This window comes from Pinus tabuliformis, chromosome 9 (assembly GCF_031772625.1).
Source record: "Pinus tabuliformis cultivar Carrire ecotype Pingquan chromosome 9, CPIR1, whole genome shotgun sequence".
In the NCBI taxonomy this organism is placed as follows: Eukaryota; Viridiplantae; Streptophyta; class Pinopsida; order Pinales; family Pinaceae; genus Pinus; species Pinus tabuliformis.
Genome location: NC_142307.1, coordinates 639,082,860 through 639,106,654, shown reverse-complemented (window position 1 = coordinate 639,106,654; position 23,795 = coordinate 639,082,860). Strand labels below are relative to the sequence as shown.

General features: G+C 39.7%; 1 protein-coding gene across 3 annotated transcripts in view; it reads left to right on the top strand.

Annotated features, from left to right (window-relative positions):
- LOC149150249 (Zinc finger C-x8-C-x5-C-x3-H type family protein) overlaps positions 1-23,795 on the top strand; it is a 375,155-nt gene that overhangs the window by 288,837 nt on the left and 62,523 nt on the right. For 2 of the 3 annotated variants that reach the window (XM_089441274.1, XM_089441276.1), the window contains 2 exons: positions 12,503-12,731; positions 13,486-13,582. In XM_089441274.1, the coding sequence (XP_089297400.1) occupies positions 12,503-12,731; positions 13,486-13,582 (326 nt within the window). The remainder of the gene's footprint in view (positions 1-12,502; positions 12,732-13,485; positions 13,583-23,795) is intronic. The other variant, XM_089441275.1, reaches the window with a different exon arrangement.

Sequence of the window (23,795 nt, the reverse complement as noted above, 5' to 3'; positions counted from 1 at the left end):
TTTAGTCATGGTACAAGAGAAACCCTACTTTATATATTCAACCTGCAAAATATCAATGATGAGACATTAAACTTACAAAAATTTCCTCAAAAGGCACTTCCTTCGATCCCATTATAACATCTCCATGCAAAAAATCAAATCCTCTAGAAAGTCGTATCACCAAAAGATTGCATCTTGCCTATAATAGTGAAAAAGACTAGCTTGCATAGTTTTAGGGGTGAAACAAACGTAATGTGTGATGATGAAATGAGAATGAGTGGAGGAGTCTCTATTTATATGAGACTTAATTCCCTCATTTTTATGTGAGAATTTCTAAATAGAAATCCTACTGCAGTGATTAATAATATTTCTTCTACTTATTATCTCATAAATAAGTTATTCACAGAGTTCTTACAACAAATATTGAAATATATTCTACTGCAACCTTCACAATTAAAATATTGCAGAAAGCAAATGTAAGGAAAAATACTGGCACAAATACAATCACAATGGTAGTTATTTTTGGACAATCATCCTCGGGAAAATCCAATGTGAGAAAATCAGTTCAACAGATGAGGGTTTCTTTATTATTCTTCAGCAAAATTCTCATGTACAATTTACAACCAGAAAAATAGGAGTGAGAAATTTTACAGAGGCTTCCTGACAAATTTATGATCCAAGTGAAGTACTCCTCTTCCCCGGAATCCTTCTACGTCCTTCTGCGTCAAACTTCTCACACTGGCCTAGTGTCTAGCTGCCCATGTAGGTTCTGTGTCAATCTGCCTCTGCGCTGCCTCTTTTTGCGTCACCTTGTTCCTGCTCTGCGTCTTGCTGCCTCGCACTCTCGAAAGATGTTGATGCCCTCTATTCCTTTCTTACCTGCAGCTTTCCCTGTGATTCGATTTTTCTCTTGTCGAACTTCGACCAATGAGAAAATCAATCTTTCTCGGGTAACTGAGTATATGCCTCTGGTGTGTTCTCCAAGTGCTCATCAAGCCTCCTCTTATAATCCTCTCGTTGATCAATCAATGACACAAATTAGATTCTAATTAATGGCTAGGATCATATTGACTTGATCTCTGCCTTCTTCTAGAAGTTTCACCCATAGTTTAGATTAATACCCATTAATTTTTTAATAAAATTGTTTTCGGGTGGAACTTCCCAAAATGGTTTCTGGGTATTGGAGAATGCATCTGTCTAAGCCTCCCTGCAAATTTTGAGACTTAGAGCGCATCCGATGCTACCAAAAATCAACAATCCCTTCTTAGTGAGGAATGTGCTCTAACAATGCAACCTGCTGAAGCATCACTCTGTTCTATAATATCTCCTTTTGCGTTGTTGATGTCTGCATGTTGTCCACAAACCTCTACACAAATGCTGCATCTGTACTACTGCTGACCCTGCCACTGTCAACACTACATCCGTACTGCAACTCCCTTCGAATGTCTGCATCTGTGCTGCTGTTGGCACTGGCACTGCCAACTGCCCCTGCACTGCAAACTACTGCTGCTATTGAAACAAATTTTCTACCATACCCGTCGGTTATTTGAAATGAGTGAACTTAGCTCTTCTTTGAGACTTTGTGAGTATATCGGCTACCTGCTCTCCTTTGGGGACATACTGTAGCTGTACTGCACCACATTGAACACACTCTCTGATAAAGTGACATCAGATACCTATGTGTTTCGATCGATCATGAAATATTGGATTCTCAAAGGGTTTGATACAACTCTGATTATCACAGTAAACCTTGGTCATCTCTATCCTTTTTCTGAACAAGCTCACAAGCTATTTTCTGAGCCATATAGCTTTGCACGTAGTTGTGCTGGCTGCCATATATCTTGCTTCTGTTGAGCTCAAAGCTACCGATTTCTGCTTCCAACTGCACCAAGATATCATCCCTGATCCAACATTGAAGCAGTACCCTGAGGTACTTTTTCGGTCTACTGAACTACCTGCCTAATCTACATCTGTGAACCTATTCAATTTGACGTCCTCCCCTCAGGAGTATTTCAACCCATATCCCACTGTTCCATGCACATACCTAAGAATGTGCCTAGCTGCTGCCCAATGCGCCCTCTTCGGTTGTACCGTGAACTGACTAAGAGTGTTGAAAGCAAAGCAAATGTCCGGCCTAGTGTTGACCAGATACATGAGCGACCTGTACAAGGTGCGGTGTACTTCCTTGTCTCTTGATGCATCTATTTTCTTCCAGTTGGTGATCATGGGAGTAGCCATGGGTCGACAATCCTGCATTCTGAATCTCTTCAGAATTTCTATAGCATATCTTCATTGGTCAAGGAAGATCTCCCCATTATTCTGCCAAACTTCCAACCCTAGAAAATAATGCATTAACCCCATGTCCTTCATTTCGAATTCACCTTCAAGATTCTTCTTGCAATCCTATATGAGCCTTGGATGACCCAGTTAGGAATGAGTTATCTACATATAATACCAGAATAAGTGGGTCATTCTGTACCATCAAATAGTAGAGATTGGGATCAACATCACTCTTAACAAATCCCAGCTGCGACAAGTAACTATCAATCTGACCATACCATGCTCTAGGTGCCTGCTTGAGCCCATATAGGGCTTTATTTAATCTGCAAACATGAGTTCTCTTCTCACGAGTTTTGAAGCCTTCAAGCTATTCTATTTACACCTCCTCTTCTATCACCCCATTGAAGAATGTTGTCTTGACATCCATCTGGTGAATCTCCCATCCCATTTGAGCTACTGGGGATATATCGAGCAACTGGGGCAAAGGTCTCTTCATAGTCTATTCCTTCTTTCTGAGCATAGCCCTTTGCCACGAACCTTGCCTTGTACTTCTCTATACTGCCATCTGCAACATACTTGATCTTGTAGATCCATCATGATCCTACAACTGATCTATCTTCTGGTCTAGGTACTACTTCTCATACATCATTCGTCATGATAGAGTTGTATTCTTTTACCATGGAATCCAACTATACTTGGTGTTGAATAACTTCCTGAAAGCTAGAGGGTTCTTCAACCTGAGCTACCAATGCTTGGGATCTGTCAAGTGTTCTACGCTGCCTTTTCTCGGTTCTAGGAGCTCCAACAAAATCCTTTGTGTCACTTAGTGTCTGCTATACTTCTTTGCTGGTTCTACCACTAGTGGTGGGAGGCTCAACCAACTCCTCCTCCTGGTCCTGTCTTTCCATCTGTTGAGAACTATCTGCATTTCCTCCTTCTGAGGAGATACTGGTACTGGTCACTGTATTTGATCCAGGTGTTTGTCCCTCCTATTTGTCCTACTTGCTGCCCCTGCTGCTCTTGGACTAATGGAACATCTCCTGACTGATCTTCTGCAGCCATCTGATGGGATTTCCTGAAAGCTCTGTCCTCCATGAACTTTGCATCCTGTCTCACTACAATCTTTTTGCTTCTAGGAATGTAGATTCTGTATGTCTTTGAGGTCTCGTTGTATCCTACGAGATACCCCTTTTTTGCAGTCTGATTCAGTTTACTGCGCTTCTCGTCTGGAATGTGACAATAAGCCACACTTCCGAATATGTTGAGATGACTGACTTCCAGTTTCTTCCCTGTGAAGACCCCTTCGGGTGTTTTCTTCTCCAATGATCTATGAGGAGTTCTATTGTGGATATATACTGTTGTGTTGCAAGCTTCTGCCCATAGATACCTAGGTAGATTCTATTTTTCCGTTCTGCTACTCCATTCTGATCCGGATTATATGGCGTTGTCCACTTCCTTTTGATGTCGTCCTTTGTGCAGAAACCTGTGAATTCTTTTTCCGTATTTTCTCCACCATTATTTGAATGCAATACCTTTATATTTTTCCCTGTCATATTTTCAACAAGAGCTTTAAACTCTCGGAAATGATCAAAGACCTCATCTATGGTCTTTAAGAAATAGATCCATGTTTTTCTGGAGTGATCGTCGATAAAGGTGACGAAGTATTCACCACCACTAAGAGCTCTTGTGGACATAGGACCACAGATATCTGAGTGTATCAATTCTAATACACATTCTGCTCTATTGCTACTTTTGGAAAAAGTTGCTTTAGCGTACTTCCCTAGTACACATCGTCTGCATAAGTCATCATGTTCATTACTAAGGACTGGTACTCTTGTAACAGTCTCTCTGAGCATGGTGTAAGTGCCCCATTTGCATGTGCCATAATTCATTTCGCTCCTTTTCACCACTATAGTTGCTTCCTATCAGTGCCATTGGCGATTCGCACTGCAACCTATACAAGTTGTTGCTTTGAACCCCAATTTGCCTTTTCTTCTTCCAGTTTGGATGCTTAACGTATACTTTCTTCTCGATGAAGTATACATCATATCCCTTGTCCTATAACTGGGACACTGAAATTAAATCCATTCCTAATCCTGCAACATGTAGAACATTGTTGGCCCAAATGTTGGTACTTGCTTCCGTCTCAAAACCTATGGTGCCTCTCCCTACTGGAGTACATTTCGTTATGTTTCCCATAGTGATTTGGAAATCTATTTGTTCTTCTTGATAGCTCAAGAAATGTTCTCGTACTCTAGTCATATGAGCTGAAGCCTTGCTATCAATGTACCAAACATCTGTTGACGCTGAATTTGCTAGGCATGCGAATTATTCATCTAATCTGGTAGATAAATCTGAGACATTTTTAGTATCCATATTATGCCAATTTTCGACGCTAACCTGTCCCAACAACTGCTGCAGGAAAAACTGCATCCCACCTAAAACAACCCCTTGCTGAATCTTCTGTTGCATTATTCCCTCTATCACTGACAAATTTCGATCAGAAAGACTTACCTCTCTGTTGACTCACTCAGGGAGAGTTTTCCCACGAAATCTAATTCTCTTGGGTTTGAACTGTGCAAGCCCCTTGGAGATTCGAATTACTGCCCCTTGGAGATTCGAATTACTGCCCCTGAGGAATTTCGAATTCTTTTTCTTCCTTCAACGCTGGGTCTTCCGGCTTCTACTTAACCCCGCTCTGATACCATGTGAGAATTTATAAATAGAAATCCTACTGCAGTGATCAATATTATTTCTTCTACTTATTATCTCAGAAATAAATTATTCACAGTGTTCTTACAACAAAATTCGAAATATATTCTACTGCAGCCTTCACAATTAAAATATTGCAGAAAGTCAATGTAAGGAAAAATATTGGCACAAATACAATCACAATGACACAATTATTTTTGGACAATCTTCCGTGGAAAAACCCAATGTGGGAAAACCGATGCAACAGATGAGCGTTTCTTTATTATTCTTCAACAAAATTTTCATGTACAAATTACAACCAACAAAATAGGAGTGAATTTTTTATAAACGCTTCCTGACAAATTTATGATCCAGGTGAAGTACTCCTCTTCCCTGGAATCGTTCTATGTCCTTTAGCGTTAAACTTCTCACACTGGCCCAACGTCTAGCTGCCCATGCAGGCTCCGTGTTAATCTGCCTCTTTCTACGTCACCTTGTTCCTGCTCTACGTCTTGCTGCCTTGCACTCTCAAAAGATATTGATGCCCTCTCTTCCTTTCTCACTTGCTATTCTCTCTCTGATTCGATTTTCTCTTGTCGAACTTTGACCAGTGAGAAAATCGATCTTACTCGGGTAACTGAGTATCTGCCTCTGGTGTGTTCTCCAAGTGCCCATCAAGCCTCCTCTTATAATCCTCTCGTTGATCAATCAACGACCCAGATTAGATTCTAATCAATGGCTAGGATCATATTGACTTGATCTCCACCTCCTTCTAGAAGTTTCACCTACAGTTTAGATTAATACTCATTAATTATTTTAATTTTCTAAGTTTATACTTAGGGTACCATTAAAAATAATTATTTATTTTAATAAAACTGTCTTCCGGTGGAATTTCCCAAAACAATTTCTGGGTATTGGAGAATGCATGTGTCTAAGCCTCCCTGGAAATTTTGTAACTTAGAGCGCATCCGAAGCTACCAGAAATCAACATTTGACAAAAAATACACGATAGCACTAATTACAAATTTACTTTACGTGTTCCACAAGATAGTTGTTACAAGGCAACCTAATAGCTGAAAAACACAACAAAAGATGCCATAGATGCCTACACATGTGGAAAAAATACCTCCTCAACTATGATGTCATCCTCCAGATGGGCTATAAATTCCACAAGTGTCATGTGGGCTAATGTGTGCGCCATACTCCAAGATGTAGCTCCTAGACCGTGGTCATGCCGCAAAGTGCCTCCATACCAAGACATCACCTCCATGGCGCCCAATGACACTCTCTAAAGGGCAAGAGGGGTGATGCGACACTCTCTACTCAAGCGTTGGGGCTTGGTAGCACTCAAACTAGCAGGGGACCTTAGGTTAAGGGCAACGACAGAGGCTTAGCCCACTGTCACCACAACTATGTCTCCCTGCTCTTTATGGAATTTCACCGATGGGAGGAGTCCCAATAGTGTAGGGATCACTTGTTAAGTATATGTCAATGGATATGTGAGAAGAGACCCTGAAAACCCTTTCCCAAGGATGGAGTGAAGAATGGAACTTGCTTGCTCTTTAAGCAAGGGACCTGGTCCACCAAGGGTAGGGGATGAAGATTGGAGGGTTGAGGGAGAAAGGATAGGCTAATAAACAAGTTTCTCAATCCCTATAATCCTTGGTAAACTTGGATTCCCAAATGGTCCTTGAAAAATAATCTTTGTTGAGAAGTGGGACCACACGGGGCCAATTGGACCTAGCCCAGGGATGGAATGAAACAACCAATGATGTTCCTATCCTAGACAAGGTGAAGGGAAAGGACCAAACAAGAATATTTACTTCAAAAGATTGGTTTGATCTTGTGAGTTTCGGCCTTGGGGATGCCTAGGCAAATTTTGATCCTAGAGCGAGGGCCTGGGATTCCCAGACATTCCACTGTTAGAATTGCTTCAAATTTGGAGGAGCGGGAGGGGACCCACAAACACAGTAGCTTGTAGGAGATCGAAGTTTTTCCTTGGGTTAATTCCTGGGAAATTGATGCCCTAGGTGACCTTTGAGGGCTAGACTCGGAAAAAATTGATAAAAGGTGAAAAAGGTGAAAGGGACCCAGCAGCACAGTAGCTGCGCAGTAGCTTGTAGGAGATGGAAGTTTTTCCTTGTGTCAATTCTCGGGAAATTGATGCCCTAGGTGACCTTTGAGGGCTAGACTTGGGAAAAAGTGATAAAAGGTGAAGGGGATGACCACCATTTTTAGGGATCGGTGCCTAATTCACTTGGGGATATGGAGTCAAGGATGATGATAAGTAAGAACTTAGTTTCTTGATCAAGGAGGCCTAGAAAGTCAACTTCATCCAATGTTGAGAGAAATAAAAGAAAAGGGACCCACCGGCGCAGTAGCTTGTAGGAGATCGAAGTTTTTCCTTGGGTTAGTTCCTGGAAAATTGATGCCCTAGGTGACCTTTGAGGGCTAGACGTGGGAAAAGTGATAAAAGGTGAAAAAGGTGAAAGGGACACAACAACGCAGTAGCTGCACAGTAGCTTGTAGGAGATCGAAGTTTTTCCTTTGGTTAATTCTCGGGAAATTGATGCCTTAGGTGACCTTTGAGGGCTAGACTTGGGAAAAAGTGATAAAAGGTCAAAATGTTGAAGGGGATGACCACCATTTTTAGGGATCAGTGCCTAATTCACTGGGGGATATGGAGTCAAGGATGATGATGAGTAAGAACTTAGTTTCTTAATCAAGGAGGCCCAGAAAGTCAGCTTCATCCAATGTTGAGAGAAATAAAAGAAAAGTGACCTTCGAGCATTTATACTTCAAAGCAAATGATGCAATCTTATCGAGACACATAAGCTCTAGGACATTTCATTCATAAAAAAGTGGCCCATACATTAAATTAACTAAAACTTGCTCAATTCCACATTTCAATCATGCAACAACTAGACTAATTTTAGCAGTATGCAACAACAAGAATGATAACATCAAGATTTACTTACAATGTTATAAAGTATATCCAACCAGCATTTCGTTTATAAGACAAAGCTCCAAGACAAGATAAATAGCCCAAATCGATACGTCAAAATTCATCCATCTCCAAAAATATCCACGAAGGAAAAAATCAAAGCTCTCTATGATTAGATAGATCCCAAGTCAAGTGATGATACACATGAATGTATCGACATCAATATATAACCTCCTAAGGAGTTCGAATTAGCCTATGGGCCTACATTAGCCCGTAATGATAAAATAATGTGCAAATAAAACCCCTATTGGTGACAAGCCTACCAAACTAGCTCCCAAGCATAAAAACAAGCGTCATAAGGGGCCAAATAATGATATGTGAATGTCATAGGGCCCTCTAAAGACTCAGTAATATCCTGAAGTGCCATATTGAGGAATAAATTCCTCGGAATATGATGGACAAGGGGGTGGTCCCTTGTTCTCCAAGTGGTAGACCCGTGGTGCGCCGATTGGGTATCAGGGCACATAGATAACCCCATTGGTCTCCATATGAATCAAAGATCCTCTGCAAAGGTCCAAGTGGTGAAATCAATGCTGCCATGACATCGTACAATTCCTGGGGCACCTGTCAAGAGTGTGGGGCTCTTGTGGGGGCCTGCTGGGCATAATGTACCAAACATATCATCATCATCCCAAAAGTGATATGCTTTTTCATATACCACCCTTCTTCATATACCATTTCCCTTTAGTGAATTTTCTTTAATTAATTGCTCAGGGCTCAAAGGACAAGAGCATAATGTGTAAGATATAACAATGATTACCCCCTTTTAGGTAGGGCGATTCATTTCCCTCCAAGTGTTGGGACAATCATGGGTTCCTGAATGATAATGGAGGCTCATCTAGGGCCTATGGAACCAGGATGATGGCCAATGATTGGGGTAGAGCTTATTTAATGGCTTTCGCCCACGTGCTAATTATTTTTGCCCCGACCATCTTTAGCATTTTGTGGTACAATTTCCTGTGGCCATTTATGCTTTTCACTCTTTTTTAATTGCTTCAACGTCTGGGACATCATTTTAGGCCTGACCTAAGGTGGGGGCAAGGGGATAGGGAGGCTAGCCCTATGTGGACCCAGAATGTGAATGTTGACCCAGGTGGGAGAAAAGATGAATGGGGGTATAGTGAGTGGAAAGGGAGTGATATGTGCGGATAAAGGAGCAGGACCACACACCCAAAATCGGGGTTTCCCAAGTAGTACCACCCTAGAACCAAATGGTCAATAAGGGAGATCCCATGGAACTAAATCCAAGGGTAACAAACAAAAGAGTTCAAGGGGACATGAGCACAAACTAAGCCGACTCTTTCCACCAAATCTCCCCATCAATCCATACTCAGAAGTATCCATGATAAGTAAACCCAATACTCTATTACCAAATGACAAGACATACCTTTAGATTTGGGAGGCCCACTTTCAAACATACAATTAATAAAGGTGGGTGACAGACCACATGGCTGGCTCCGGTGACAGAGAAATGGCACAACGAGCTACTATGAGGCATCAAGGGGTTGTTGGTTGCTGGTTGATGCTCATCATGGAGAAAAAATTCTCTTTGGGATATCACCCACGAAGTGGTAGGTAACAGGGCCCTTGTAACCTCAAGCTCTAGAATAAGAAACACTCTTCAAATAGTGTCAAGGCTAGCCTGGGGCTTCTTGGGTCCACGAGGCACATCATCAATATGTCCAACACTATGCTTCATGGACTTGGAATTTCAACATCTGGGGTTACCTCAATTGTCAAGCATCATGTGGGGTCATCAAGTAGCCCAATGCTCTGCTCTGGATAGGCAACACCGCACTATCAAGGTCACATCCACTCTCTGGAATGGGCAAATTGACCTTTGTAATGTTGCTAGGCAAGGAGGGCAACCATCTCTCCAAAGGCCTTTCCTTCTATGATGAAAGCACCTAAAAATAACCCTTTTAACATAAAGTAAAATCAAGAATCATTAGATACAGTTACAATAATCATAGTTGCATCATAGTGGACCATACCTAATGTTAGGGGCATAGTATTACTTCTCACAAAGCTCACCTTCAAATGTCTAACTAGATTGGGTCTCATAAAAATGTTATGTCCTTATGTTAGGGATGTTTAGATGGATAGCCCGATTAGGTGTTTCTATCCCTCAAGGGGTAGTGACATGTCCCAAGTCAGCCCATAAATCCTTAGGTATGTTTGAAAATGGTGGCAATGGAGTGGGAATGACTTTAGGGCAGGGTGCCATAGCCAAGTGACCAACTAATGGAGGTTCATCATCTTGAGTGTATAGATGTAAGGAGGGAGAAATCTTGGAGGCATGTGCTTGCTTTTTCTACCCCTCTAGTGCACCTTTTACTTATTTAGGATCTGCTTTGGTTTGGGTGCATAGCTTAGGAGCCTGAACTTGCTTTTTGAGTTTTGGCATAGAAGTAATTTAATGGTTAGTCAATTTATCACTCATTAGGCTTGGGAAAATACAAAGGTTCCTTTTATGGATGAAGCGTCATGTGCTTGAGGAATTGGGTAATGACTAATGAGGAGGGTAGAGCTCATGATAGCCTTTTTCGCACACGTTAATCAAATGTGTCAACCATCTTTTTCATTTTATCTTTCTCTCTTAGTGTGGCTTTCCTATGCTTTTAATTTTCTTTTAGTTGCATCAACCTCCAAGGCAAGGTTTTCCAGCCTAGATTGAAGGATGAGAATGAAGGGGTGCCAATCCCCATAACTAGTGACCACTTGCCCAAAGAGTGGAGATGAAACAATGGAGAAATATGGAAAGTGGTAAGTATGGAATATCATGGATATGCTACTTCAATCATAGCCTCCCTAGTAGTGCCACTTCCTAAAACCCTAAGGCCTTAGAGTAGGTCCTGCTAGTTCAGAGTAAAAGAATAACCTTCTAGGTGAAGTGAGGGAACAAGAATACAATCAAGATTAATCAATCATCTAGTTCACCCCTGGACCCATATTAGTATGCCAAAACATTAAGTGAAAGCACATTATTACAAAATGGTTAAGGTACCTACTAATGGATGACCCACCTTACTTCGAGAGGCAATGCCTAATGGGAGACGGAAATGTGATCAGAGCAATAAGTGGAGGATCCTGGCATCATGTTATGTTTCAATCATATAAGGCTGCAAGTTGACTGGCTGTCCAAAAAGGAGAATTTTTTTCTCATATGGGTTACCCACTTTGTGGTGGGTAATATAGCTCTTCATTAAATGCTATTTCCATACCCACATACATGACAGACACCAACGGAGACAATGCAATCCCACCAATATTGAAATTCTAAAAACTGTCAAGTCTACTGGACTTTTAATGGGATCTAAAATTCTACATTCTTCATATGAAATCCAATGAGCTTGGAACCACTCTCAATCATCTTGAATCAATTAATGGTAATGTTAAAATTTAAGTATAAGGAGAATGTCAGTTCAATAATTTAATACTACTATTAATTATGTAGCATTAGGAAGGTTGTATTGTTGAATATTAGGCCACCCCACGCATAAATTTTGTTTAAAAAAATTGCATTCCAAGGGTCCTGGGTCACATTGTACAAAGCTTTCCAGTTCCATACATAACTGACTGGTTTGACGAAAAAAGGTTGGTTAGGTACCTAACCAGGCTTTTTCGGTTAATGGCACTGATTCGGACTGGTTTTTGCTTAAAAAACGATCAGATTGGTCAGTTCAATCCAATCTGGTTCAGTTCTTATAACACTGGTCTCAAGTCATCAAGTCAGCTCAGCAATAGGGTAACATCTATCAAGAAGGTACAATTCTAGCCCAGGGGCGTCCTGTTGCCTTCGGGGTACATCATTACCTTAAGCAATGTCGTGGTCCAGATGCACAACATTGTAGGTTCTCAAGGGAGAGGGGAAGGTCATTATCAATGCTAGATACATACGAAGGTCAATGCTTCTCAAAATGTGGTCAATGTCCTGGCTCTAGTACCAAAAATGGTCATCAAATGGGCTTGACGTTCTTTTGGAAGTGTTGGGGGAGTCTCATAAAATTCCTCAAGGATGGCAGTTGTACCTGGGGTAAGAATTTGAAATATGAGTGAGATCACATGTGCTTTATCCTCATAGAAGTCACATGTGCAGGAGGTTTGAAGGAAATTGCTCTAACCATTCCAGAGCCTCTTATTAATAACATTTAGATATAGTTTCCAACATCTTTGTACAACTTATGGCAGTTTGAGCACATTATATGTTTTTGACCATGTGCTTTGGTTACATTGCTGACAAAGCAACCGAACCTCAAGTGAATAAACTAAGGGACAAAATAGGATGATATATCAAAAATCTGTGCTCACAGTAAGGAACTTTAATTCAAAAGAGGTCCGTTGAAGGTATGTGTTAAGGTTGTTCATTGTTTCCTGTCGTACACATTTCTGCTTGAATTCTAATGGAAGTTGTTTCAGTAATGATACTAAATCATATCCCTGTATAAATAAAACTTGGATAGTTTTTAAAATTGGGTGCAAGTCGACATATTTTTCGCTTCAGTTTTCTGCTGCTGTCTAGATTGTTTAGCCACATGTTGAATGCAGGACCTTTTGGATCTACAGGTGCCAGTCAAAGTCCATTTGGAAACGTATTCAGCACAAACACTCTCAACTCTCAAAGTGGTGGTTCCAGTTCTTTTAGCAACAGCCCCTTTACCAGTACTGCAACAAATTCAATGTCCATCTCGAATTTTGGGAATCAGGCAGTCAATGTCCCAAAGGATGTCGGTGTTGCTGGGACCAGTGCACAACCTTTTATAAATACCTCCTCAGTGTAAGTGTATGATTTGAATAAGTCATTTGAAATTTCAGTGAGCTATTTTGAGAACAACAAAATGGAAGAAACAGATATCACACACAAATAAATTATGTACATAGAAACTTGATGTTGTTGCTTATTAGCTTGTTCTGTACAACATATGCTTAATTATAAGCTAAGCAAAATACAGAATAACTGATGAAAATGTGAAAAGATAACGTGTAGTGTGCAAACAATGAAAATGATCCTTCTGAAACCTAGCATTATGCTTGATTATTGTTTTATGAGTGTGCATTTATGGAAGATGGTAATTGATCAATGGAGTTCATGTTTATTTACTTATGTGTTCGTGCAAAAAAAATTCCTATTTATTCAATATATGAAAATTTTCATGGATTTTGACAAAATGATTTTTGAAATTAGCATAATTTGACATAGCAGTGGTTGATGTTGCACCAAAAACTTATATTTTTAGCTTTGCACTTTTTTTTTTTCTTTTTCTGTTCATGTTTGTGTTGAATTCAAAGAATTTACTTAATTTCGATTGTCTTTTGGTTGGGTCTAAATGAACACTTTCTTTCCCACACTCAAATTTCTTTGCCTTCGACTGTTTGTTTGATTAGGTAGATGTTATATTCTAGGGGTCTTGTTGCTTTGGAAATTGGTTGAATATGCATTAATTGAAAGGAAAATTAAAATATCTGATTACTTTTCATATTTACTGGGGTTTTAATGAAAATTGCTTGTTTTCTTTGATTGTCGTATGCAGGGAACCTGCAGGTTTTGCATCTTCAGTTAATTCAACGAACTCCTGTCAGTCTCAACAGATTGACATATGGTTGAAAGAGACATGGACTATTGGAGAGGTAATACTCGCTTATTTGTAGAAAATCAAGGATGAAAGATAATTCATATTGGAAGTGCATAGCAAAGTTGAATCTATGTATTCAAGTATGTGTTGAAAAGTGTAACTAGTATCGGTCCTCATAATTGCTATTTATGTAATTCTTATGTACTTGTCAAAAGAAGAAAAAGAAAAATATTTTTGTAAAAGAAAGATTATTTATTAAGCATGGGTTCTGGTCACTCAAATTGTACAAACGAGATGCGACAATGCACAGGACGAGGGTTGTCATTCTGATCCCCTCCCTTTCTGTTTTAGCTTTCTCCCAACAGCAGGCTATGGGGGGTAGTCCCTATGAAATCTGAAGATGAAAGACACGTCGACAACCGACAATTCTGGGAGACACAACTAAATCGCCTAGAAACTCAGTTAATTTGGCAAGTATAGTGATTAGATTACATTAGTTTTAAAGACTAGTGCGTTAAATGGTGTCAAAATACTTGCTTTAGATGAATGATCTACCAAGCCACTTGATGAACAATTGTTGCTATATGCTGCTTCACTATCCTATATGAAATGCAACCCCTGAAACTAAGTGAAATGCAAGATCTCCATTTATTTTAAATTATATGCCTATCTAAATGAATCCTTCCTCTCAACTATTTTGAAATTAGTCTTTGGTGTAGGTTGTGAGAGAAAAACCCAGGGGAATATAGCAAAGACTATATTAACAATATCTCCCCTGGAGTTCTAACCACCTGATGTCTCCAGCGCTACAGAGAATGTGGCTCTGATGATTGCAAGGTCACCTTGTTAACCACAGAAAATGGTCTAGACTTTGCAAGTTGGGTGAGAAGGGTGGTCCTATCTTTCTATCAACCAAGCTTATGTTTATAGGTTAATTAATTAGTGCAAGGTTAATCCTAGAATGCAAGTGCAAAATATGAGTGGTTATCTTTGTTGAGAAATCAATACTAGAAGGATTTAGGGTTTGATTCCTCTTTCTTGATAATTATTTGTGAACTATGTTGGCCTCTTTTACTTCTTAATTAGTTTATCTTTCATTAAGAAATTACCAAATTATTCTTGAATGAGAATTACAAGAACAAGAGACAGAAGATGTAGGCGCACAACCAAGGCAAAACCCCTATAAGGGGAAAACCCAGTCAAGAACTCTTCCTCCTTCAGTAGATTCATTTCAAGATGAGACACTTCCAGACTTCTTAGACCTAGACAAAGACCTCCTCCAACCACCAAGTCAGTGCTTCGCCGCAATAGATGATCTTCACAAAATACTCCAAGTGATAGCTCCCGAGCAACAACTTCAGTTCAAAATTTTGGCCCTCAGCAGTAGAACTTCGACCCCAACAACAAAATTTTGGACTTGTAGTAAATACATATTTTCGGTCCCAACAATTGCCCAAAACATCGCACGTGTGAGAGATAGATAGCCCATAAATTTTGATTTTGGTCTTCCCAACAAACTTTTCCCTTCTCCAGCGACTTCGATCTTTTTCTACTTCTCTTCCTCTGGATTGAGCTTGTTGAGTGAATGCTCTCCAAATGAAGTCATGTTTCTCAATGTATAGGTTTCTTGTGAGGTCGAATTGCCCTAACCCAGGCTGACTTGATGAAGGCGGGGCTGACTTGGTGTGGAGCAATGTTGCACGAAGCGGGAGCGAAGCGGAAGCGCGGAGCGCGGAAGCGTCATTTTCCAAAAATCTAGGAAGCGAAGCGTCCGCGGAAGCGTCTGCTATATATATATATATATTTTTATATTTTTTTGCATTTATACTCAAAACAAACATCCCAAATACCAAATTAATTGTAGAAGACATGAAAACATGCATATTTTTGCATAAATCAAGATAGATATGGCATCCATGATTCCATTGTAGTTACTAGTATGTACAACAATCATCTATATTCTAGCTATTACAAACATACATCAAATTTTTAAGCATATTATAAAACATAAAACATTTAAGCATATTATAAAACATAAAACATAGAGCATATTATGATTTATCTAGCAAGTGAGCAACTGTCAACATTTGTCATGTCCAAAATTCAAATAATAATGTTTACAAAATATGTCACTTGGTCACCGCCAAGCCAAAAAGGTTCAAAATTCAAATTCACAAGTCTACAAGTCTAATGAGTAATCTATGACAAAAAGAAGTAGATTGTGAATATATCTACTAATCTCTCCTCCTTCCACCACGAATAGAACGTGATGGCGGGCCTCCACGTGGTGGCAATGAAGAAGATGGTCCCTGTGTAAGTCGTGGCACTGGAACTGATGAAGAAGAACCCCCTGCTGTTGGTGTTGAACCATGGAACCTAGGAACCAAGGGACCAGATGGGGGTGGGGGTGGTGGCATATCAACACGGTCATCATCATCCTAGAATCGCTCAAAAAATTCATGCAAAAAAAAAAAAAAACACTAGTTAACAAAAAAATTAAAAACATGAATTAGAGAAATGCTTTATAAGGGAAAATTCATACCACAATGGACATACCTGGATAAGAGCATCCTCTAATTGCTCTAGTCGCAACACTCCATCCTCCAAATTGGGCTCCTCTGGATTCTTGTCCCAAGTCAACAAGTCTTTATTAGACTTTGCATCTTCACAGTAATGGGACAACAATCGCAAGTTGTAATGAACATAAACCAAGCTCTCTGCCCGGTCTAAACTCAACCTGTTCCTTTTAACACTGTGGATGAAAGAATAAGAGCTCCAACACCTCTCTGCAGAAGAAGTGTTTACCACCTGTGATAGCACCCGCAATGCCAAACTCTGTAGAAGTGGAGTAGCCCCTCCATGCATGTTCCACCACTCAAGAGCAGAAAAAGTCTCTCGATCTTGAATTGCATGCATGCTCCCAAATGGACCAGTGTTGAGCGTATAGTTGCTCACCTGTCTCCGTACCAATGCAGCCTCCTCATCATCAGGGATTAATCTACTCAATGCAGCCATATATTTTTCGTGAACCTCTTTATCTTGGTGTGGTTTTTTCCTGCTTCCCCCCCCAGGTGCTGGTGTTGAAAGCCATGATGGATGATAGTATTTAGGTGTCAAAACATATGCTAATGCATGCAATGGAATATTTAGCATTTCCCATCGGTTTTGCACCTCTTCACGAATATAATTGTACAAGGTGGTATCTCTAGGCTCAACAATGTCTTTAATCTGCCCCAACATGCTATCCATTTGCTCATACACCTCCCCAATTACTGGTCGATCTGAATCTGCAAACTTGATCATGTAATAAATTGGTTTGGTGAATTGCAAAACATATTTAACCTGTGACCAAAAGTAACTGTCAAGAACAGTGTCCTTGACTACATTAGCACCATCTGTGTCAGTGTTAATTTCATCCCATGTTTCAGCACACACCAGATTAGTTAAAGCTTGTCTCACCCTCACTAGCCGCCTAAAGGTGAGGTAATAACTAGCAAATCTTGTCTTTGCAATTTTAAGCAATTGCAACTTGGAGTAAGTGCCATAGAAGTAGTTTACCCTTGTATGCCCTGTGATGAATTTAATGAGCTGCTTCCCTTTCCTGTAAACCTCAACAATCCACCCACAATCTTTGTGTTTCACAATATCATGCATCAAAAGGTTCAATGTGTGAACCAGGCACCCAGACCAAAAGATGTGTGGATGAGTACGCTCAATAATTTTTCCTGCTGCCTTACAATTTGCTGCATTATCTGTGATCACTTGAACCACATTATTCGGACCAACATCTTTGATTGATTTCAATAGGAGATCTGCAATGTTTTGTGCAGTTGCACTGATGGAGGAGTCATGACATGCAATAAATACTGCACCACTAGAAGAAACACCAAGAACATTTATCAAATGTTGGTTTCTAATATTTGTCCACCCATCTGATACAATGGATACCCCATAATCCACCCACTCATGTGTAAAACGTGTCAAAGCTCTTTGAACCTTAGCTTTTTCTCTTTCTAATAACACTGTTCTAGCTTTCTCATAGTTGGGGGCCTTGTATCCTTTTGGGGCTTCATTGATGGCCTTTACCATGTCATGCCAATAGGGAGAGCGAAGCACATTGAATGGTACACCGCAAGCACAAAGAAAACGGACTATCTTTCCATCCACATCATCCCTCCCAGCAACATTAAGGAAATCCCCTATTGTTTTTCTACCTCCAGAGGTTGCAGAAGTACCATGAGGAGATGGGCAACTACCAAATTTAGAGGTTGCACTTGATTCAGAATGAGTTTTTTGTTTCTTGTTTTTTTGTTGTGCAGCCATCTCTATTTGGATGTATTTTTGTCTTTGTTCACTTGAAATGTTTGGGCAAATGGTTACCCCCACAGAACCCTTTTTTTCATCACTGTCCAGCACCCCACAAAGATGCCTCCTCAGACGGGTATATGAACCCGTATATGGTTTTCCTCCATGACAACCATGAGGGCACAAAAATTTGTAAGATCCACCACCCTTTCCCCCTTCAAGTTTGGTCACATAGTTCCACAAGGGATTTGATGTACCTTTCCCATCTTGTGCTTCAGTGTCCCCTTCAAGTTCATCCCCTTCCTCTTCAAACCCTTCCTCCTCATCATACATTGGGTCACTACTATTAGGACCAAGTTCATCCCCTTCCTCTTCCCCTCTATTCCTCACCCTTGCCATCATTAAAACCAAGAGTGGAATGATACATAGAAGCCAAAAGAACACCATCTTGGAATATGGATATAGGTGGTGGACAACCTGTAAATAAAGGAGCAAGTAGAAACAATGGGAAAGAGTAGGAGAGGGAGGAGAAAAATACAATTTTTTTTTCAAAAAAACAAGGGAGTTTGGGGTTTGAACTTACCTCTTTAGCTCTTGTAGATGAAGTCCTCCAAGCTCTTGCTCCAAGCTCCTCCTCCTTCTCCTAGCTCCTCCTTCTTCACTCCTCCAAGCTCTCCTCTCTTCTCCTCTCCTTTCCTCTCTTCTCTTCTCTTCTCCAACTCTCATAAACTCAAAGTGAGAAAATGAGAAGAGAATGGGGGCTTTATTCTTTTCTAAACTCACCCTAAACTGACCCTAACCCACCCCCTCATGCTTAGTTAAGTTAAATTTTAAAAGAAATTAAAAAAAAATTATGTTTATTTTGCTGCCCCGCGGGTTGCGCCCGGGTGACGTGCGGGTTGCGCCCGGGTGGCGTGCGCTTCCGGGCAGGTTGCGTGGCGCCACCTCTTGCCCGAATCGCCTTCCGAAGCGCGATTCCGGGGGCAACGCAACCTATATGGCAGGAATCGTTTTTAAAACTAGGAATCGCGCCACCTAAAATTCGGAATCGCGCTTCTTTTGGAGATTCCGGAACGATTCCGCACGGGTCGCGGTTCCGGGTTAGGATCCGGGGGGGGGCGATTCCTGCAACCCTGGTGTGGAGGTGACAAATGACCATTTTGACTCAAAAATAAATCTTTTTACATGATACAAAAGCCCAAGAAGGGTCTAATAAAAATGAAAATGACTCTAATGACTCAAGATAAAACCTAGAAGCCTTCAATGGAGGCTTTGACCTAGAAAACATTGACCCAAGCATGAAACCCATGCTTTAATAAGTCATTTTCTTTAATAATAAATTTTCTTTTTGACAAGTACAATTATGAAGACTGAAGCTAGTTACATTCTTCAACACTCCCTCTTAACTAGGAGGTATTCATAATTACATATATACAAGTACATGGAAGATTTCAAAGTGATATGAACTCTGAAGAGTTCTAGCACACTTAGTGTTGCAAACTAGATAGCTGACCAGGGAAAACTATTTGGGTGGGACTAAGATGGACTCAAGCTTTCAGTTAGCCTAGGTATCATCAGTCTTACTTGTTAACAATCAACCTAGGGATCTAGGTGCATATCCAAGATCAGAGCTCCATGACTAATGCCATGCTCCCTCTTTAGGATCTAGACATCAACACAGGCCAGCCAAATGTCCTCCCAAGCATTCACCATTAGATGCTTGATCTCTCCCTAGTAAACTAGTTATATCCATTTGTCCGAGCATGCTTCCAAAGTATTCAGCCTTCTTGTGGAGAAATTTACTTGTACAAATACAAACCCCAATCAACAATAAACTTCAAATATACATACAAGTAAACACAAACCTTTGGGGTCCTTAATCATCTTGATGCCACTTATTCATATATGAATTGTTGGAAGCTTTTCTTTCACTTGTTCAACAACATCAAATACATGCTTAGTACATTGCAAATCTATTTTGTACTCCTTTCATTCATTCTCTGATTTCTTCTTCAAGGTATCTATCATGACTATCATAATATGCCCTCCTTCTCAACTACGGAGATGTACTCTTTCTTCTATCCAGAATCCCTCTCAACTTAGGGAGATTAACAACTTCATAACATTGGAGAAACTTCATTCTTTCAAGGTTTCATCTTTCTTATGGCGTCAAGTTTATCTTGATCATCATCATTCTTATAACTTCCTTTCATCATGCTCATTATTATAAACATCTTCAATCACGAACATCTTCAACATCTTGAAGATTGTGTACCTGCAACACACTTAACAACAAGTACAACCAAATACAAACATACAGAAGCATGAATTTAACTATATCAGAGTCATATTACTATAATGGAATCATTTTGACTGTAGACACCGAATACCTAAACCTAGTTAGGTTCATAATTGATAAGATATACATCTTTTACATACTAAACTTCAACTTTTTTCTAAGGTTTTGTCATAAACCTTAGACTCCATCTTTATGACATAGAGCCTTAGATATCAATAATTCAATCAAATATCAAGTCTACTATACATCTAAGGTTTCAACACTATGCTTTTTTTTTTTTACATGTCAGACTTCTACAAGGGTTAGTTGCAAACCCTAGATTTTATCATCAAAACTAAATAATAACGAAAATTAAAAACAACATCATCTCCTATAATATCAATCTCTACTAGAGTTTTACAGACTCTAGATTTTACAAACTAAAACATGAATATCAACAATTAGGTTATCATACTCGCTTATAGATTTCTAGGATTTCGTGCACTAACATCTCATATTAACATTCATATGAACTAGGTAAACCGAAGACACAAACATCAATACATCAAAATTAAATATACAACAATTTTTATTCAGACTAGGGTTTCGAATATATACTTAGGGTTTCATTCCTAGGGTCTTACTATAATGGTTTTGTTCACGAACCTGAAATCACCAAACCCTATAAATCTAGGGTTTCATTATATAACCTTTGACATTAACAACAAACCCTAAAGGACTAGGGTTTTTACCAAGACATTATCAAAAACCCTAAACTTTTAAAAGAATAACATATCACTCTATGTTCTAGACTTTATCAACAACCCTTTAGTAAACAAGGGTTTCAATATTACCATCGATATATCCTTAGGTTAGAGTTTTACAGTGAACCCTATGAGTTCGACTTCCACAATAATGATCAAATAATAATATAATGAGGGTAGATTCAATTTAATGATTAATCACCCTAACAAGAATCTTTACTATTCAAAACCCTAGACATAACAATGTCAGGAATGTAAAGCAAATTTCAAAAGAGAATGAACATACCTTTTCTATGAAGAGAATCTTGTAACAAAATTTGTAGTTTAATACATACCTTGAGTTCTTCTTTAACAAATCTTGTAGGACATCAATTCTTAAATGATTTCCTTTGCAACAAAACTTCTTCCATGCCTTAGGTCTATCCTTTTAAGTCTCCTCTATAACCTTTTCGTATTTTGTAATCTTTCCTGCAAAGGAAAATACAAAGAGAAAGTTATTAGCATATAATACAAACAAATCTTGATATGAGAGGGAAACCAAACATAACAAAGAAAACAATGAACAAGATACTTATCTTCTAGTATAATGGTGGAGGCTCCCTCCTAATTTGGTGCTTATGCATTCTTCAATGGTTCTATTCTTCCTTTTTGCAATTCCATTCTGCTCAGTGTTGTAGCTAACAATGCGCTCCCTCTTACTACTCTCGTCTTTACAATATGCAATCAATTCTTTTGAAGTGTATTCTCTTCCATTGTCGGATCTCAAAGTTTTTGTTTTTCTTTCGGTTAAGGTTTCCACTTTAGATCTAAATTCCTTGAACTCTTCAAATAGAGCCATTTCTTTCTAGAGTGATCATTAATGAAGGTCATTGTTACCCAATATTTTGTGGGTGATATCGTTAGGAGAATTTGTTTCTCCAAGATGGTCCTCAGTTGGCAGCCAACAACCCCTTGCAACCACCAACTAGCTCGTTGTGCCACTTCTCCGCCACCTGAGCCATCCATGTGGTCCCTCACCCATCTGTAATGATCGTATGTTTAAAAGTGGGTTTCCAAAACCTAAAGGTATGCCTTGTCATTTGGTAATTAAGTATTGTAGTTTGCTTATCATGGACACTTTTGGGCATGGATTAATGGGGGGATTCAGCGGAAAGAATGGGCTAGGTCTGTTCTCTTATCCCCTTGACCCCTTTTTGGATATTAACCTTGGATTCTAGTCCTGTGGGATCTCTTTTACTGAACATTTAGCTTTATTAACCGTGATTTTAGTTGCGTGGTCCCACTCCCTCATCCGTATATATTGCCCCCTTTCCATTCATTATTGCCCCATTCATCATTTCTCCCACCTGGGTCCACATTACTCCACTGGGTCCACAAAGGGCTAGCTCTCCTCTTCCCTTTGCCCACACTTTGGGTCAGGCCTAGAAAGATGCCCCGAAGGTTGATGCAGTTGAAAAGAAAAGTAAAAGCATAATTGGCCACATTCAACAGGAAAATGTACCACAAAATGCAAAAGATGGTTGGGACAAACACATTTAGCACGTGGGAAAAAGCCAATACATGAGATCTGCCCTATCATCATGGCCATCACCCTGGTTCCTATAGGTTCTATGAGCCTCCTTCATCATATAGGAACCCATGACTGTCCCAACTCCTAGTGGGCAATGAACGACTGTTAAAATTGGCAACCTGGGCCAAATTCCACTTTGGGACAACTCATTTGTTGGAGATGATGATTGCATTGGATTCCTCTTTTCGATAGGTTGAAGATTGATATGAAGGTCATCTCATTCGGACAAGAAAAAGTGTGATTTTGAATTTATTCCCTCACATGTGCAAATTTTTCAAGTCGGCTTCAACATTATGTAGGCTCAAGAAGGGCAATGAATGACTATTAAAATTGGCAACCTGGGCCAAATTCCACTTTGGGATAGCTCATTTGTTGGAGATGATGATTGCATTGGATTCCTCTTTTCGATAGGTTGAAGATTGATATGAAGATCATCTCATTCGGACAAGAAAAAGTGTGATTTTGAATTTATTCCCTTACATGTGCAAATTGTTCAAGTCGGCTTCAACATTATCTAGGTTCAAGAAGCCCAATGGATGTGTCTCTTCACCCACAACGAAGTGTATAAATTGAAGATACCTCACACCTCATTTGGACATCCATCACACGCACATTCTTCTCTCTTTCTTCATTAGATTGGTTCGTACAACTTGGGCAACTTCTCTCTCTCTCTCTCTCTCTCTCTATCTCACACACACACACATGCGGCTGGGAGGACAAAATTTCTGGGCTAAATCACAAGACCAAAATTGCAGAATTTCAGATAGTTTGACCAGTGTGGACCGATATTGACCGAGGTTGTTTTGACCAATTTTGACTGTGATTTTGAGGGAAGAATTTTGATTTCCTTGAGCCATTTTGACTGGCACAAAAATTGAAGTTTTCTAGGCAGTTTGACTTGCGTTGATCGAAGTTTTTGTGACTTTTTTGGGTTGACTTTGACCATTGCTGGAGGCCGAGTTTGATTGCCTTTCACTGAGCTTCAAAGGACGTATTCCACTGATGTTTTGACCAACGTTGACTTTTTGGTTAGGGATGAAGTTTGACTATAGAATTTGACAGGGTTGATTTGACTTTGTATTAGGCTAGTTAAATTGACTTTTGTACTCTCTGTCTCTGTTGAACTATTGAATAATAATAAGAAGAATTGATCAAAGGGTTTTCTCGACATTGAGGTTTTTCCCTGGCCTCCGCCAAATCTGGTGTCCTCTTGTCTTGGCTTGTCTTCTGCAATTTTGTTTTATGTTCTATTTGCTTTTATCAGTCAATTATGATTGATGGTTAATGTGGTTGCTACTGGAAATAATTGGAAATTGTTATTGGTTTGCTAAAGGAACATTGAAGTAAATTG